The sequence below is a fragment of the Scyliorhinus canicula genome, chromosome 7, assembly GCF_902713615.1.
Source record: "Scyliorhinus canicula chromosome 7, sScyCan1.1, whole genome shotgun sequence".
In the NCBI taxonomy this organism is placed as follows: domain Eukaryota; kingdom Metazoa; phylum Chordata; class Chondrichthyes; order Carcharhiniformes; family Scyliorhinidae; genus Scyliorhinus; species Scyliorhinus canicula.
The window spans coordinates 42,861,037-42,880,709 of record NC_052152.1 but is presented as its reverse complement, the minus strand read 5'-3'; the positions used below and the strand labels follow the sequence as shown (position 1 = coordinate 42,880,709).

The window sequence follows — 19,673 nt, the reverse complement described above, 5'->3', positions numbered from 1 at the left end:
GTAATATTGAGAGAAATAAGGATGGGAATTGCAGAGGCACTGGTTAAAAAGTTCTAATCCTACTTAAATATAGGGTGGTGCCAGAGGACAGGAGAATAGCAAACGTTACACAGTTCTTCAGAAAAGGGGTTAATGGCAATGCAACAACGGCAGGTCAGTCATTTAAACTTTAGTGGTTGCAAAGTGTTTAGAAATGGAAATTCAGGATAAAATTAGCAGTTACATAGATAAATGTTGATTAATTAAAGAAAGCCAGGATGGATTTGGGAAAGATAAACACTGTAGCTTGTGCCTTAACTCACACCAAGTCTCCTTTCCCTACCCCCCTATGTTCGCTGACCCACATTGATTCCATGTCAAGCAATGTCTTGATATTAAAATTCTCATCCTTTTTTTCAAATCCCTCCCCACCTCAGTAGGAGGCCTTTTCACTCCCTACCTCTGTAGTCTCCTTCAATCCCACAACCCCCTGAGAAACACTGCATTCCTCTAATTCTGGCCTCTTGTGCATTTGAATTTATAATTCCTTTACCATCGGTGGCTAGGTCTTCAGTTGCGGTGGCATAGTGGTATTGTCACTGGATTAGTAAACCAGAGACTCAGGGCAATGCTCTGGGTATCCCGGTTCAAATCCCACCACTGCCGATGGTGAAATTTGAATTCAATAAATATCTGGACATTAAACATTAAAGATGACCATGAAACCATTGCCAATTGTCATAAAAACCCATCTGGTTTTCACTAATTTTTTTTTTTTAAATTTAGAATATCCAATTCATTTTTTCCAATTAAGGGGCAATTTAACGTGGCCAATCCACCTAACCTGCACATCTTTGGGTTGTGGGGGTGAAACCCATGCAGACACGGGGAGAATGTGCAAACTCCTCACAGACAGTGACCCAGGGCCGGGATTCGAACCCGGGTCCTCAGCGCCGTAGGCAGCAATGCTAACCATTGTGCCACCGTGCCGCCCTGGTTTTCACTAATGGCCTTTCGGGAAGGAAATCTGCTGGCCATATCTGATCTGGCCTATATGTTACTCCAGATCTACAGCAACATGATTTACTCTTAATTGCCTTCTCAAAGGCAATTAGGGATGGGCAACAAATGCTGGCCCAGCCTGCGACGCCCACGTTCCATGAACTAATAAAAAAATACCTCCGCTCTAGTATTCCCTTGCTACACTCCCCACCTCTTGACTTTACTTTTGTCTTTTAAAATAATCCCTTTAACCAAACCTTTGGTCATCTGGCCTGATATCTTGTGTGGCTGGTGTCATATTTTGTCCTATATTGCTCCTGTAAAGCACTTTGGGATGTTTCAAAATAACGGTGCTATTACACATATTATATAAGTTGTTAGTAATTGAATGTAGGGCTTTTTCACAGTAAACCTTTTTGCAGTGTTAATGTAAGCCTACTTGTGACAATAAAGATGACTTTACTTTTGTTGAGGTAACAGCGAGGATTAATGAGGGTAATGCAGTTGATGTGGTGTACATGGACTTCCAAAACATAGTTTGATGGAGTGCCATGTAACAGTCCTGCAGCAAAGTTAAATCCCTGGGAATAATTTAGCAGCAGGGATACAAAATTGGCTGTGGTGATGGGAAACAAAGAGTACTGGTGAATGGTTGTGTAGTATCTGAGTGATTGCCGACCACCAAACTCACTGTGACTATATACAGAATCCTAAGATGTGCTACTGACTTGTCCAGCTCTAGGATCGATTCTTCCCAGGAAAACCTACACTTCGCCCCTGAATCTGTGTGCTACGACTGATTTGTATTTACAAACCCCTCCCCTTAAAGGGGCCCACTGCTACATGTTGTTTAGTAGACTGGAAAAAGATATGCAGGAATTGGTATTAGGACCACAACATTATGTGATCTATATTAATGACCTAGACTTGGATGTGCAAGGCACGATTTCAAAATTTAAGGATGGCATAAAACTTGAAAGTATTCTGATTTGTGAGGAGGAGGGTGACCGACATCAATAGGCTGGTGGAATGGGCAGAGATGTGACAGATGAAATTTAAGGTAGAGAAGTGTGAAGTGATGCATTTTGGAGGATGAATGAGGAGGCAAGATGTCAGAACCCCCGCGAGGACCATGGTGGATTTTGACTGGCAACAGGTCTTTCAAAAGAACACCAGAAGTCTGTACGATAAGCTGGATACGTACTCTCAGGTGTTCCAGAGGGCCTGAGTAGGATAAAGAACAAAGAACAAATAAAATTACAGCACAAGAACAGGCCCTTCGGCCCTCCCAGCCTGCGCCGATCCAGATTCTTTACCTAAACCTGTCACCTATTTTCCAAGAATCTACTTCCCTCTGTTCCCCGTCTGTTCATATATCTGTCTAGATGCATCTTAAATTATGCTATCATATGGGAGCATAGCGCATAACTATTTAGATCCTGAAGTTTAAACCCATTATTTCAGGGCAAGGTCTGTGACTTATCCTTTTCTGGCAAAAGTCGACAGAGATCTTCGGTGCCTGCAGGATCTGGGGGTCGTACACCTAGTTCAGTTTGCGGAGAGGGCTTTACCTGTGGTGCCGGTAATGAAGCTGGACAAAACTGTCTGTCAGTGTGACGATTTTAAACTCACGGTGAACAGGGCCTCATGACTGGACTGGTACCCAATGGTAGAGGATTTAGAAAGCAGATTGGCTGGAGGATGCCCCTTCACGAAGCTCAAATGAGTCATGCTTATCTGCAGGTGGAGCTAGACCCGGAGTCCAGAAAGTTTGCCATTATCAATACACATCGGAGGTTGTTTGAGACCTGCCTTCCGTTTGGAGTTTTGTCGGTCCTGGTGATTTGTCATTGGGTGAAGGAGAACATCTTGCAGGGCCTACCGAAGGTGGTTGCCTATGATCTATGCTTGCTTGCTATTTTGGTGATGGAGCATTTTGGCTCCCAGGAATCGTACTGAAACGAACATTCCAGTCCCTTGTAAAGTCCGGATTCAAGGGACGGTCCACCGCAAACTACCTGATGAAACGAGAACCCGCACAGTTTGACACCCAACCAGCAGTGTTAGGGACCCAGCCGTCCGGTTCACAATTCCCGATCCAGCAGGCGGAGGATGACTCGGAATCCGACATGGACACCGAGGAAACCATTCCGGCAGACCACGGCGTATCGCGGATCGAGGTCCCAGCCGTAACACTTTAGCGGTCAATCAGGAAACGACGGTCAGCAACTCAATACACTCCACTCAACCCAAAGCCACACAGTGCAGCGCGGGCAAAGTGGTGCAGAAGGCACCCATCATTGGCGGCTGAAGAGGGACTTTCGGATTTTGGGGTGGAAGGGTGTCATAATCCCCACGAGGACTATGGAGAAACTATCATTGATCCTCCCGTGGGATTCATGGATTCAGGGAAGAGGCCATGTGCCTGGGGCTCATAATGCAGTAATATAAAAGCTGGCCCAAAGAAGGGCCTGGGTGGTTCAATCTCCCAGCAAGTACTGGGAGTCATATGCTGCTTTGAGCAGAACTCTGTAACTTATTTAATAAATTAATGTTCATTTACCACCGACGTCCTCAATTTGTTAAATGAGGCAAAATAAAACAAAGCATAGAATTGTGCAGGTGGTGCAGGAGCTGAGGGACCATATGTACATGAAACGTTGACTGTAGCAGGGCAGGTTGAGAAAGTAGTTAATCAGGCTGATAGGATCCTCGGTTTTATAAATAAAGGCATGGAGTACAAAAACAAGGAAGTTGTTATGAACCTTTATAAAACACTGGCTTCGCCCCTTTTGGAGTATTGTGTCCAATTCGAGATACCACACTTTAGGCGGTAAAGAAGGCTAATGGTATGTTGGCCTTCGAGTATAGAAGCAGGGATGTGAGAATCATACAGAAGGCAGGTTCATTAGAATGATACATAAGGCAACCGGCATGAATTTCCAAGAGTAGAAAAGGAGATTGACAAATGGGGCGGGGTTCTCTGATCCTGAGGCTAAGTGTTGACGCCGTCGGAAACGCCGTGGTGTTTCCCGACGGCATCAATACGGCCCCAGGATCAGCAATTCTGGCCTCTACAGGGGGCCAGCAGGGCGCTGGAGCGGTTTCCGCGTATGCGCGGTGTCTCCCTTGTCTGCGCCGGCCCGACCCAACATGGTGCAGGAGTACAGGCGCCGGCGCGGAAGAAAGGAGGCCCGGAGACAGAGAGGCCGACTCGCCGATTGCTGGGTCCCAATCGCGGGCCAGGCCACATTGGAGGCTGATAAGGAAAAGGGACTGAGTTTGAAGAGCCACATTGGAGGCCCCCTGGGGAGCACCCCCCCCCCCCCCCCCTCCCCCCCCCACCCCCAGGCCGCCACCCGACCCTTCAACATTGAGGTCCCACCGGCACAGAGCAGGTTAGAACGGCTCCGGTGGGACTCAGTTTTTCTTTTACGGCCGCTCGGACCATCCGTACCGGAGAATCGTGGCCCCCGGCCGCCGCCACGCTGGCCCCAATGGCGAGAATCGTGTCCCGCGTCGGGGTGGCGTGGCGCGATTCGCGCAACCCCCCGGCGATCCCGTCCTTGATGTCTTGAATTATCATAATATCGTAAATGAGTGAAAGTACTGATAAAGAAAAGGGTCTGAGTTTGAAGAGCCACAATGTGCCCAGTAAGAGTTATTAATAGGGGAATTGTGATGCCATTTAAAACAATTTAACATAAGTGTTGACATAATAGCAATAATGAAAAATTATGGAAATATATTTATTATGGTAAAGAAATGCAGACATTCATATAATTTTGAATAATATTAGACCATATATATATAATTAAGATTTATTTGTTTAATTCTCCTTTATTGCTATGAAGAGTTGCATGCAATACATCGTGAATTAGATCCTTGGGAGACAATGAAATCCACCCCAGCTTAAAAGCGCTGTGTCCTTAACATTCGATAAAATAAACACATTAACCATGGCAATTTACTGAAAAGAAAGAAACCACAGAAAAATAATCTGCTTTTGAAAACATAGCTCACGGACCAATCATATTATTATTATTATTATGAGCTGAATTGTTCATTCCAAAGTGCTTTCAATCAATCTTTGTCTTAGATGAACATATACATTCATAAAATTACATCAAAAAGCGTGAAGCTCAACACTGAAATTCACTGAATCATGTTCCACATCAGTGTACCCTTTCCTTTCTCAGGCTTACTGGGCCTCATAACGCCTGGAATTCATTTTACCTGCTTGTTCCTAACTTTATTTCTAAACAGCGACAGCTTATATTTATATGGTGCCTTTACCATGATGAAACAACCCAATGCATTTCACGAAATCATTTTAAGCGAAGTACGACACTGAGTCACATAAGGAGATATTAGATCCACTGCCCAACAGCTTGGTCAAAGAGGCATGTTTTAAGAAGGCAAGCGAGCTAGAGAGAGACAAAAAAAGGGGTAGAGAGGGAATTCCAGAGCTTGGAGCCCAGGCAACTGAAGTCACGGGCATCAAAATGGAGCAATTATAATTGGGGCTGCACAAAAGACTAGAATTAGAGGAGCACCGATATCTCGGTGGGTTGTGGGGTTGGTGGAGATTACAGAGATAGGGAGGGGTGAGGCGAGGCCATGGAGGGATTTGAAAACAAGGATGAGAATTTAAAAATCAAGATGTTGCTTGACCAGGAACCAGCGAATATCTGCCTAGCTGACTGATCTTCTGGCTTTCTATCCAGTTTTACTAATGAACCTACATGTACTACTTACCTGAAGACCTGATTCTCCTACATGGAAACAATTACAGATAGAGAAAAAAATAAGAACCTTGTGTAAAGTGCATGGTGAAACTGCATTTTTGCTTTGACTTGCCATGATCTCCCTTGTAGGTCACTGAACCTTTTCCTGTTCTTTCTGGCAACTCCTTGTCTGATGGAGGTTGCACACACTGGTTCAACAGCTTTCCTGCATATGGCCTGAACCGCTTTCTTTGGGCCCTCTTGTCCTCAGTCCCCAACAGTCTATCCCATCAAGCTCTTAAGAGCCATGAATGTATTTTAGAAATGTGGGCTTTTCCTGTTTGCCTGGTTATCCCCTCACTCCTCCCTTCATAGAGCCGACTAACTTCTCGACATTATGGTTCCCATTCTGTAGAAATAGTTGTCCCTCTTCAATTAACGGGAACATTTTAAGCATTATGGAATCACTCTATTCCCATCAATAGAACCCCATTGGCGAGAAGCATATTATTAACTTCTAATCAACGCTGCCATTCAAAGTTAGGATTCCAAAATAAAGGCCAAAGGTTATCTGTGTGAGTCATATGGATAGATAGAAGTCCCACCCCACTATTAACACGCATTGTAACAAAATTCAACCCAATCGATGTAACGTTTGTCAATCCTTTCCAGGACATAAGTAATGCAATGCAGGTAAATATTAGTACAGGAATTTAATTAAGTTTTGTACATCTCTTTGATCTGGATATTTTGCAATATATGTGCCGTAACTTTTAACCATTGATGTAATAGATTTCCATCACATTTGCTGTATGTCAAATGACATTTGCTAATTAACACAAACTTTAGTGAATGCCTTTTCCAATGTCTGAATAAAACAAAATGATCTTTGTATTATCTTCAGAAAGTTAGTTGCGGTAACATTTGAATAAAGTATGTTGTACAATAATTTTCAGACACATCCTGCGGCTCTAACCACACCAGACTGTTCAATGAGCCAGCACTCACCTGCACAATACCCACCATTGTGCCATGAAGCTTTGAATCCAGGAATCCCGGCACAATCAGCCCAACTTTACAGACATCCAGAAATTAACCCCCAGAACAAATCTGAGAAGAGATGCGATCCAACAAAAATTGTATTGGTAGTGCTTTTACTGTTGGTCATATTTGGAGGAGCAGCAGCCATTTTGTGGTACTTTGTTTGTAAGTAAAGTCTTAAATTTAACCATTGCTGTTTGAATCATGGACGTAATTTATAGCTTAATAAACTGACATGCGCAGAGGTTTTTTTTTTTTAGCTGATATTGAATATTTTTGGAGGTATGTCTAGAAGATGAAAGGAAGAGGGAAAGTTAAAATGTGTTGCTGCACAGGTGAGTTTGGTTGTCATTTTCAGGAGGAATAATAAGAGGGTTTCATGATCTAGTTTTACCGGCTGGTAAAATGTATACTATAAGATTAGAGGAAAGATAAGCCGAATGTCCAGATGAACTTCCACTGGATTGGTCAGTAAGCTTGTCCAGTGTGTGGCTGAACGATTTGGCCAGGAAGGTACAGTTTTACTTGGGCAACTTTTTCCTACATAATGTCTTGTGTTTTTCCACTAGCTTGGCTTAATTTGGAGTCATTTTAAGCTTATTAATGGTGCTTCTAATTTGATGAATTGTAGTTGGAGGTGTATGAAAATAGAAAGCATTTATAAAGCACTTGTTATGATCGCTGAATATCTCAAAGCATTTTAGAGCCAATTAAATACTTTGAAGTGTAGTCACTGCTGTAATGTGGGAAATGTAGCACCTAATTTGCACTCAGGAAATTCCCGCATTCAGCAATGTGTTAATGACAAGCTATCTCTCTTTTTATGATATTGATTAATGGATAAATATTGACAAGGAGACCAGGGACAACTCCCCTCCTCTTCTTAGAAGTAGTGACATGGAATCCTTTACAGCCATGTGAGCAGGAAGATGGGGTCTTGCTTTAACATCTAATCCAAATGACAGCATCTCCAACAGTGTGATGCTCCCTCAGTGGAATGTCCACTAGAGTGCCAGCCTTAATTTCTGTGCTCAGGCCCTATAGTGCATCTTGAACACAGAAGCTTGTGATTCCTGGTCAAGTGTGCAGGCAGCTGAGCCCCAGAAGGCACATATTTATATGCATAAACTGTGATACTTTATTAAAAATGGAATACTGCTGGTGTCTATGGTGCTGAGGACCCGGGTTTGATCCTGGCCCCGAGTCACTGTCTGTAGAGTTTGCACGTTCACCCGGTGTCTACGTGGGTTTCACCCCACAACTCAAAGATATGCAGGTTAGGTGGATTGGCCACTAAATTACCCCATAATTGGAAAGAAATAATAATTGGGTACTCTAAATTTATTTAAAAAAATAAAAAATGGAATACTGGATTTGTAGCTGATACTCAAATGGGTATGTTGGACGAGGAATCCACGAAACCAGATTCCAACCACTCTATATACTTTCCTGCGTTTCTGTGTTACCAACTATGTAATGCTGAATGTAAGTCAGCCTCCCCGGACAGGCGCCGGAATGTGGCGACTAGGGGCTTTTCACAGTAACTTAATTGAAGCCTACTCGTGACAATAAGCGATTTTCATTTCATTTTTCATTTCCTTTCATTTCAATATAAAATAGCAATGCATCTAGCACTGTTTGAAAATGAAGTTCATTTAACCAAAGTTCCCCTTTAACAAAAATTATGCTCAAATGTGTGACTTCCTGGAACAAAATTGAGCAGCTCCTATGTCTGGCAGAGTAGCTCAAGGCTATAAGCCAAGAAGGCAGCATTCAATTAGCTCAAGGCTGACACCAAAAGACATATCCAGAAAATAAAGGACAGGTGGTGGGAAGAGAAAGTCCCGTGCGATCCAAGAATATGCTGGCCATCATGACAAGCAGAGCCTTTTTGAAGCCACTAGAGCCATCAATAGACTAAGGTCAAATGGGAAAAATCGCCTACGCCCACAGGATGATGTTTGCCTTCTCAAGGATGACATGACAGCCATCACTGCTGCCAATAATGTTTTCAACAATCCTGAACCGTGAACACAGTTCATAGGGCGCAATTCTCCGCGCGCACAAAAATTCGGAGAATAGCGGGCGGCGTACATTTTTACGGACACGCTGGTCCGACGCCCTCCCGCTATTCTCCCCCCCCCCCCCACGCCCGCCTCCCGACACGAATCGCTGCCCGCCGTTTTTTACGGGACTTTACGGCCGTTTTTATGAACGTAAAACACACCTGGTCTGACCGTTCGTAAAAACGGCCGTAAAGTCCCGATCTGGGGAACCATGGCACCGATTGGCACGGCAGTACCACGGCCGTGCCAAGGGTGCCATGGGCCCGCGATCGGTGGGCAACGATCGCGGGCAGCGGGTACTTACCCCGTGCACTCTTTCTCCCTCCGCCGCCCCGATGGATCCATCCACGGGGCTTCTGCGGGGCATAACGGCCCGCGCATGCGTGGGTTTCACGCACAAGCGCGATGACGTCATCCACGCATACGCGGGTTGGAGTCGTCCAATCCGCGCATGCGCGGCTGACGTCATCTGACGCGTCAGCCGTCGCTAACTCTGGCTAGCGGGCTTAACGAAATTCGTTAAGCCCGCAATGCCGGAGTTCACGGCCGCGCGATACTGGCCCCGACCGGGGAGCTGAATCGGTTCCCGGTCGGGGAGGCGGAGGCTGGCGTCAAACGCGCCCGTTTTTGACGCCAGCTTCCCAAGTTATCGTGACTCGGGAGAATCGCGCCCATAATCTCCGGACTGTCTTCCAGTACCTTTTGTGGAATTTATGGATAAACGATCATCGATGGAAGAGCTGCAAACAGATGAAAAATGACGATGCCTGCAGCTCTAATCATATCCCAGCTGAAGTCTTCAAATCTGTTGGACTTTTGCTCACATCAAGACTCTATGTTCTCACCCTATATACTTGGGATAAAAAAGGACTCCTCCACCAAATTAGGGTTAAGGTTACGGTTAGGGTTAGCCCCCGCTTCAGCAATGTGACAATTGTAATTATCTTTAAAAAGAGAGATAAACCATGCTGTGGAAATGTTCAAGGTATTTCCCTCTTGTCCATAGCAGGGGAAATCCTGCCATGCATTCTCCTAAATTGCCTACCTCCTGTGGCTGAGGAAGTCCTCCCAGTCCCAGAAACAGTGTGAATTTCAAACTCCTTGGGGAACCTCTGACATGGTCTTTGTTGCCAGGAAAATGCAAGAAAAATGTTGAGGACAACACCAGGAACTCTTCGTTGCGTTGATCAACCTGACCAATGCATATGATTCAGTAAAATGTGAGCCTCTGTGAATTGTATTTCAAAGATTTGGAATACTCATTCATTGAATATTCATCACAATCCTACAATTATTTCACAAGTGACATGACTATAACTGCCTTGAGTAAGGAATTTGAAACTGATTACTTTCAAAGTCTGGACCTGACTCAAGCAAGGCTATGTGATACCCCCATACTATTTGCAATCTACCTGACAGTGGCTATTCACCTCATCAAAGATAACTGATTGATTTATTGATCGATATCTATTGTCACATGTACTGAAGTACAGTGACCTATGATCTATGATGAGCATTGAGTGGATGCTCAGAAATCCACGAGAAGAAAAACGTTTGCAACTGTGTTGTTCCCAAGAAGTAGCCTTTATGCCAAGATAATGGCAACTCTTCACTGGTTAATGTGGCTGTAAAAGTTAATGCTAGTTAAAGGAATAATGTGAATTTGAAGCATATTCATGCGTTTAATTGAGATCTTTCCAACCTATTTGTCTGGTGTAATATTGTTCATTTTTCTTGATAATAAATATTTTATTCTTTGAGTTTAAAGGTTCAGCAGCCTGCTCCTGTGAATTGTTCTGTAACATATCTCCATAGTATCTGGAAATAAAGGATATGGGGCGGGATTCTCCGCTAACTGGCGGGACGGCCCGTACCGGCACGATGGAGTGGCGTGAACCACTCCGGCATCGGGCTACCCGGATTGTGCAGAATCCTCTGAATCCTCCTAGGCTGGCGCGGAAGGGGCTTGGCGCCAGGCCAACCGGCGCTGAAGGGCCTCCGCTGGCCGGCGCAAGTTGGCGCATGTGCGGGAGCGCTAGCGTGTTCTGGCACATGCGCAGAACTGCTGGCGTGATCCCAGCACATGCGCAGGGGATTTCTTCTCCACGCCAGCCATCACGGAGCTTCACAGTGGCCGGCGCGGAGGGAAAGAGTGCCCCCATAGCACAGGCCCGCCAGCGGAGCCTTGCGTAATTTACGCCGGCAGGACTGGCCGAAAACGGGCGGCCGCTCGGCCCATTGCAGGGCGGAGAATCGCCGGGGGGACCACTGCCAATGGCCCCCGACCGGCTCGGCACGATTCCCGCCCCCACCAAAAACCCGGCGCCAGAGAATTCAGCAGCCAGCAGCGGGGCGGGATTCACACCGTCCCCCTGCGATTCTCCGACCCGGCGGGGGGTGCGAAAATCCCGCCAGGTTTCACTCTAGCATCTGATTTGTCCAGTGTTCATATCAACTGGGATCATAACAAAGTGGGGCTCGTTTGGGATAACATTACTTTGAATTTAAGTTGGATATGTGAATCCTTAAAGCAATGAGTACATGCAGGTACAAGGCAAAGGAACAGGATTTGCTGTGTATTATATTACACTGGTTGGAACTCAAAAATGACTGGCTGTTCTGAGAGTGGAACATGTAAATAATGCATTATTTGAAATCCTTGACTAAGAGAGTTAGAAGGTTAATTAATGTTAGAAATGAAAGCAGGATTTCATAAGGATGATATGATTAAAGACATTACTCAGCATTTAGAATTAAAGAGAAATCTGAAATTGGTGCATCACAGCTTGAATTACCTAGAATCCTGTTGCAAATTAAGCCTGTTGGAGTATGAAAATGAAAAAGCTCAAGTTGGAAAAGGCAATAAAGAAAGAATGAAAAGACTAGAATTGGAAAAAAAAATGAAAGAAATGGAAATGCAAAAGCTTGAACTTTAATTGTAAAGAGAAAAATAAATCAGAAAGCATGAACTGGTTTGAGAAATTCTTAAGGTACAGAGCGAAAGAACGACCAATAAGTCGGATGAGGAATCGAGATTTAACGTAACAAATTTGTGCCTCAATTTACAGATGATGGAGTTGAAAGATAGAAGATAGCTGTGAAGTTGAAGTGGTCAAAAGAGGCTTGGAGCTTAATGTTACAGAGTATCCTAATAAATAAATAAAAAACCTTTTATTGTCACAAGTAGCCTTACATTAACACTGAAATGAAGTTACTGTGAAAAGCCACTTGTCGCCACATTCCGGCACCTGTTCAGGATATAATAAGTATAGCCATGAATTTGTACACTGGTCTGTCAGAAAAGCAATCTGAAGAATATGAGGTGGTTGAAAGGGCAATAATCAATATTTAATGAGCTTGTGAACTTAATTTTAAAATGATAAGGAAAAAGCCTATCAGACATTTGTTGAATTTGTGAGAAAGAAATACCATGGGATCAGTGGGTTCGCTCCATAATATTGGAACAGTCTTTTGTGGGTGGCAGGGTAGCAGAGTGGTTAGCACATTTGCTTCACAGCTCCAGGGTCCCAGGGTTGATTCCCGGCTTGGTTCACTGTCTGTGCGGCGTCTACACGTTTTCCCCGTGTCTGCGTGAGTTTCCTCCGGTTGCTTCGGTTTCCTCCCACAGTCCAAAGATGTGCAGGTTATGTGGATCGGCCATGTTAAATTGCCCTTAGTGTCCAAAAAGGTTGGGTGGGGTTACTGGGTTGCAGGGATGAGGTGAAGGTGTGGGCTCTTTCCAGGGGCTGGTGCAGACGCGATGGACCAAATGGCCTCCTCTTGCACTGTAAATGCTTTGTTTCTATGATAAATATGAGGGAAATTATCATTATTTATTTAGATGAACATCAGATATCAACAATCCGGGAGCAGAAGACTTCCGGTGGCGGCAATGATCAGCTAAACCGCACGTTCGGTGGCTCCCGCGGTGAACGGACTTTGGGGCTCTTTTCAGGGCCCCCAACGGAGCTGCAGCGGCGATTCCCAACGGGGGAAGAAGACAGGAGGCGACCCCAACGGTCCCATGATCAGGAGCGGGGCAGGGAAAAAAAAGGAAAGTGCCTCTGAGAAAACGGGGGCAGGAAGAAAAATGGCGGCCGGCGAAGGCCTCGAGGAGCTGAGGAAGTGGGTCCAGGAGCAGCAGGCGATTCTGCTGCGCTGCTTCGAGGAGCTGAAGCTGGAGCTGCTGGAGTCCCTGAAGGTAACCGACAGGGAACTGATGGAGACCCAGACAGCCCAGAGGTCTGCGATCCGGGAGCTGCAGCAGCAAGCCTCCGAAAGGGAGGACGAGGTCGTGGCCGTGGCGGGGAAGGTGGAGATGCACGAGGCGCTCCATAAAAGATGGCAGGAGCGGTTCGAGGAGCTGGAAAACCGGTCGAGGAGGAAGAATTTGCGGATCCTGGGCCTCATGGAGGGGCTGGAGGGGTCGGACCTAGCGGCCTACGTGGTGATCATGTTAAACTCGCTGATGGGGCTGGGTCCTTCCAGGGGCCCCTGGAGTTAGAGAGGGCCCACAGAATTCTGGCTAGGAGGCCCAAGCCGAACGAGCCGCCGCGGGCGGTGCTGGTGAGATTTCATCGGTTCGTGGATTGTGAGTGTGTGCTCCGGTGGGCCAAGAAGGAGCGGAGCAGCAAGTGGGAGAACACGGAGGTGCGGATCTTCCAGAACTGGAGTGCGGAGGTGGCGAGGCGGAGGGCCGGGTTTAACCGGACGAAGGCGGTGCCCCACAGACGGAGTGTGAAGTTTGGAATGTTGCAGCCGGCGCGTCTGTGGGTCACCTATAAGGATCGGCACCATTATTTTGAGTCCCCGGAGGAGGCGTGGGCCTTTGTGCAAGCCGAGAAATTGGACTCAAACTGAGGGTTTGGGATGGGGGATGTTGTATAATATTGTATTTGCATTTACTTGGTTTAGTGTAAAAATGTCGTACTGTTTTTTCTATAGGGGTTATCAAGCAGGGGCCGGCCCTGGAGGAGGCGGGGCACGGCAGGGCGAAAGCGCGGGCTTTCTGCGGGCTTCCCGCGCTGTGAGATGGTGGGGGCGGGGCCGGGGCTGAGAAGCGCGGGTCGTTGCTGGTTGTTTTCTTTTCCCTGCGCAAGAGCGGGGGGAGGGTGGACCCGTTGACGGGCACAATGGAGGAGGGGCAGTCCCACATTGGGAGGAGCCGAAGGTAGGGCGGGAGTCGCCGGGGTCAGCAGAGGTTAGCTGGCTCACGGGAGTGCTGTGGAGGGAGGGGCGCGGCTAGGAGGGGTCCTAGCCTTGGAGGAGGGGAGGGGGGGGGGGTACCGGGTTGCTGCTGAAACGGTCAGGAAGGAGCTGGAGGACGCAGGAGGTGCTGGAGGGGGGGAGTTGCCGCCGTGGGAAACTGGCAGAGCGGGGGACGCTGGCCGGGAGTGGGCAAGGGATGGGGTATGGCTAATCGGCAGGGGAGGGGGGCAGGGAGCCCTCGGATCCGGCTGATAACCTGGAATGTGAGGGGGCTGAATGGGCCGGTCAAACGGGCCCGGGTATTTGCGCACCTGAAGGGACTGAAGGCGGATGTGGCCATGCTCCAGGAGACACACCTGAGAGTGGTGGACCAGGTTCGGCTGAGGAAGGGATGGGTGGGCCAAGTATTCCACTCAGGGCTGGATGAGAAGAGTAAGGGGGTGGCGATCCTGGTGGGGAAGAAGGTGTCGTTTGAGGCGTTAAATGTGGTGGCTGACAGTGGCGGGAGATATGTGATGGTGAGTGGCAAGCTGCAGGGGGAGCGGGTGGTGTTGGTGAATGTTTATGCCCCAAATTGGGACGATGCGGGGTTTATGCGGCGTATGTTGGGCCGCATTCCGGACCTGGAGGTGGGGGGCCTGATCATGGGGGGGGGACTTTAACACAGTACTGGATCCCCCATTGGATCGATCCAAGTCCCGGACGGGTAGGAGGCCAGCGGCGGCCAAGGTGCTGAGGGGATTCATGGACCAGATGGGGGGGGGTGGATCCCTGGAGGTTTGCGAGGCCAAGGGCCAGGGAATACTCGTTTTTCTCCCACGTACATAAGGCCTACTCGAGGATCGATTTTTTTGTCCTGAGCAGGGGGTTGGTGGCGAGGGTGGAGGATGTGGAATACTCCGCCATTGCCATTTCAGAACATGCCCCGCACTGGGTGGACCTCGGGCTGGGGGAAGAGAGGGACCAACGTCCGCTCTGGCGCTTGGAGGTGGGGCTGATGGCAGATGAGGAGGTGGCCGGGAGGGTTCGGGGGTGTATCGAGAGGTACCTTGAGGCCAATGATAACGGGGAGGTTCGAGTGGGGATGGTCTGGGAGGCATTGAAGGCGGTGATGAGGGGGGAATTGATCTCCATCCGAACCCATAGGGAGAGGGGGGAGCAGAGGGAGAGGGAGAGACTGATAGGGGAAATGGTGCAGGTGGATAGGAGATACGCGGAGGCCCCAGAGGAGGGATTGCTGGGGGCGAGGCGTAGCCTTCAGGCCAGATTTGACCTATTGACTACCAGAAAGGCGGAAGCTCAGTGGAGGAAAGCACAGGGGGCGGTGTATGAATACGGGGAGAAGGCGAGCAGGGTGCTGGCGCACCAGCTCCGGAAGCGAGATGCGGCCAGGGAGATTGGGGGAGTGATGGATGGAGCTGGGAAGGTGGTGCGGAGGGGGGTAGATGTTAATGGGGTCTTCAGGGACTTCTATGGGGAACTGTACCGGTCTGAACCCCCGGTGGATGGGGGTGGAATGGGACGCTTCTTGGACAAGCTGCGATTCCCGAGGGTGGAGGAGGAGCAGGTGGAGGGACTAGGGGCGCCAATCGAGCTGGAGGAGGTGGTCAAGGGGATAGGGAGCATGCAGTCGGGGAAGGCGCCGGGGCCGGACGGGTTTCCGGCGGAATTCTACAAAAGGTATGTGGACCTGTTGGGCCCCCTGTTGGTCCGGACCTTTAATGAGGTAAGGGGGGGGGGGGGCTTTGCCTCCAACTATGTCACGGGCGCTGATTTCCTTGATCCTGAAGCGGGACAAGGACCCTCTGCAGTGCTGATCATATAGGCCGATTTCGCTGCTGAACGCCGACGCTAAACTGCTGGCAAAGATCCTGGCCACTAGAATAGAGGATTGCGTGCCCGGGGTCATTCACGAGGACCAGACGGGGTTTGTGAAGGGAAGGCAGCTGAACACAAACGTACGAAGGCTCCTCAATGTTATTATGATGCCGGCTGTGGAATGGGGAGGCGGAGATAGTGATGGCATTGGATGCGGAGAAGGTCTTCGATAGGGTTGAGTGGGAGTATTTGTGGGAGGTGTTGGAGAGGTTTGGGTTTGGGGAGGGGTTTATCCGGTGGGTGAGGCTGCTCTACGAGGCCCCGATGGTGAGTGTAGCCACAAATAGGAGGAGGTCTGAGTACTTTCGGCTGTACCGGGGGACGAGACAGGGGTGCCCCCTGTCCCCCTTGCTTTTCTCGCTGGCAATTGAGCCCCTGGCCATGGCATTGAGGGAGTCGGGGAACTGGAGGGGCCTGCTGCGGGGTGGGGAGGAGCATCGAGTGTCGTTGTACGCGGACGACCTGTTGCTGTATGTGGCGGACCCGGTGGGGGGGGGGGGGATGCCGGAGGTGATGAGGATTCTTAGTGAATTTGGGGGTTTCTCGGGGTACAAGTTGAACCTGGGCAAGAGTGAGGTGTTTGTGGTGCATCCGGGGGATCAAGAGGAGGGGATTGGTAGGCTCCCATTGAAGCAGGCAGGGAAGAGCTTCAGGTACCTAGGGGTCCAGGTGGCAGGGAGTTGGGGGGCCCTGCACAAGCTCAACCTCACAAGGTTGGTGGAGCAGATGGAGGAGGAGTTTAAGAGGTGGGATATGTTACCGCTGTCACTGGCGGGGAGGGTGCAGTCCGTTAAGATGACGGTGCTCCCGAGGTTTTTGTTCCTGTTCCAGTGCCTTCCCATCCTTATCCCGAAGGCCTTTTTTAGGAGGGTCAACAGGAGTATCACGGGATTTGTGTGGGCGCATGGGACTCCGAGGGTTCGAAGAGTGTTCCTGGAACGAGGCAGGGATAGGGGGGACTGGCGTTGCCCAACCTCTGTGGGTACTACTGGGCTGCCAACGCAGCGATGGTGCGTAAGTGGGTAATGGACGAGGAGGGGGCAGCATGGAAGAGGATGGAGGCGGCGTCTTGTGTGGGCACGAGCTTGGAGGCGCTGGCGACGGCGCCTTTGCCGCTCCCTCCAACGAGGTATACCACGAGCCCGGTGGTGGCGGTTACCCTCAAAATTTGGGGGCAATGGAGACGGCACAGGGGAGTAATGGGGGGCTCGATGGAGGCCCCGATACGGGGGAACCATCGGTTTGTTGCAGGGAGCATTGATGGCAGATTTCTGGGCTGGCACAGGGCAGGGGTTAGGAGGTTGAGGGACCTGTTTGTGGAGGGGAGGTTCGCGAGCTTGGGGGAGTTCGAGGGGAAGTTTGGGCTCCCCCCGGGGAACATGTTTCGGTACATGCAGGTTAGGGCGTTTGCCAGACGGCAGATGGAGGGGTTCCCCTTGTTGCCCCCACGTGGGGTACGGGACAGGGTGCTCTCGGGGGTGTGGGTTGGAGGAGGGAAGATTTCGGACATATACCGGGTAATGCAGGAGGCAGACGAGGCCGAGGTGGAGGAACTGAAGGGTAAATGGGAAGAGGAGCTGGGTGAGGAGATTGAGGAGGGGACGTGGGCGGATGCTCTGGAGAGAGTGAATTCCTCCTCTTCCTGTGCGAGGCTTAGCCTCATACAGTTCAAGGTGCTGCATAGGGCCCACATGACTGGGACAAGGATGAGTAGGTTTTTCGGGGGCGAGGACAGGTGTGCTCGGAGTCCAGCGAATCACGCCCATATGTTTTGGGCATGCCCAGCGTTGGGGGAGTTTTGGAAGGGGGTAGCAAGGACGGTGGCGAGGGTGGTGGGATCCAGGGTCGAGCCAGGCTGGGGACTCGCAATTTTTGGGGTGGCAGTGGAGCCGGGAGTGCAGGAGGCGATAGAGGCCGGGGTTCTGGCCTTTGCGTCCCTAGTAGCCCGGCGGAGGATCTTGTTCCAGTGGAAGGCTGCGAGGCCCCCAAGCATGGAGGCCTGGGTCAATGATATGGCGGGGTTCATTAAATTGGAGAGGGTGAAATTTGCCCTGAGGGGATCAGTACAAGGGTTTTTCAGGCGATGGCAGCCTTTCCTGGACTTCCTGGCGGAACGGTAGGGAAATAGGCCGACAGCAGCAGCAACCCGGGGGCAGGGGGAGGGGGGGGGTCTGGAATGGGGGGGGGGGGGGTGGGCAGGGGAAGGGGGGGTCTGGAATGGGGGGGGGTGGGCAGGGTGAGGGTGGGTCTGGAATGGGGGGGGGTCTGGAACGGGGGGAGGATGAACTGTGCACATGGGTCTGTGGGATGTGGCGGGTGCTATCTCTTTCCCTTTTGTTGTTTGGGTGCTTTTTTTTGTTTTCTTTTCCTTTTTCCTTTTGTTTGAAGTTGCTCTTGAAGTTGGGGGGGTATTGTTCTTGGGGTGTTACTGCGGTTGTTTGTTAATAGAGTTAAGATGTTTATATTTTGTACAAATTTCAATAAAAATTATTTAAAAAAAAACAATCTGGGAGCAGACAGGACGGATAGGGCAGAAATGGACCGACTGGTTAAGGAGATCTTACAGATAGATAGGACGTATGCGGTGACCCCGGGGGTAGAGCTCTTAAGAGAACGTCGGAGGCTGCAGGTGGAGTTCGGGGCGCTGTCCACAGGTAAGGCAGTGGAGCAGCTTAGAAAGGCGAGGGGTGTGTTTTACGAACATGGGGAGAAGGCCAGCAGAATGCTGGCACAGCAGCTTAGGAAGAGGGAGGCGGCCAGGGAAATAGAGAAGGTGGTTGATGGGGATGGGAATTTGGTAGGGGAGTCGGCTGGGCTAAACAGGGCGTTCAGGGACTTTTACAGTTGGCTCTATTGTTCGGAACACCCCGCGGAGCCTGAGGGGAGGAGACGCTTTTTGGACGGACTGACCTTCCCAAGGGTGGGTAGGGAGGTGGTAAATGGGCTGGGGGCTCCGATTAGGGCCGAAGAAATAGTTGAGGGCTTGAAGGGGCCGGACAGGTATCCGGTGGAATTCTATAAGAAGTTCTCGGGGATTTTAGGGACGTTGCTGGTCAAGGTTTTCAGTGAGGCAAGTGATAGAGGGATGCTGCCCCCGACAATGTCACAGGCCACTATTTCGTTGATATTGAAGAGGGACAAGACCTGGAGCTATGCAGGTCATATAGGCCGATCTCACTGCTTATTGTGGATGCCAAGTTGCTGGCCAAAATTTTGGCCTCCAGGATTGTGTGCCGGATGTGATTATGGAGGATCAAACCGGGTTTGTTCAGGGCAGGCAATTGGTGGCCAATATAAGACGGCTGCTCAATGTGCTTATGATGCAGAGAATAGGGAGGTTGAGGTAGTTGTGGCCATGGATGCGGAAAAGGCGTTTGACCGGGTGGAGTGGGACTATTTATGGGAGGTGCTGGGACGATTTGGGTTCTGTAGGGGCTTTATCGACTGGGCCAGGCTGTTGTACCAGGCCCTGGAGGCTAGTGTAAGGACGAATAGGACGACCTCGGACTATTTTTGACTGTACCGGGGGACAAGACAGGGGTGCTCCCTCTCCCCACTGCTGTTCGCGTTAGCTATAGAACCGCTGGCAATTGCTCTGAGAGATTTAAGGGGCTGGTTCGTGCGGGGGTGGAACATAGGTTCTCGCTGTACGCGGATGACCTGCTCTTATACGTATCAGATCCAGGGGCAGGGACGGATGAAATTATGGCGATTTTGGGGGAATTTGGCTGGTTTTCGGGGTATAAACTGAATATGTCAAAGAGTGAGATGT

The 19,673-nt window shown here is 49.6% G+C and overlaps 1 protein-coding gene across 1 annotated transcript in view; it reads left to right on the top strand.

Annotated features, from left to right (window-relative positions):
- The window catches only part of LOC119968900 (suppressor of tumorigenicity 14 protein homolog), a 217,814-nt gene that overhangs the window by 7,343 nt on the left and 190,798 nt on the right, over window positions 1–19,673 (top strand). Inside the window, exon 2 of the mRNA XM_038801870.1 lies at window positions 6,665–6,914. Coding sequence (XP_038657798.1) covers window positions 6,665–6,914 — 250 coding nt within the window. The remainder of the gene's footprint in view (window positions 1–6,664; window positions 6,915–19,673) is intronic.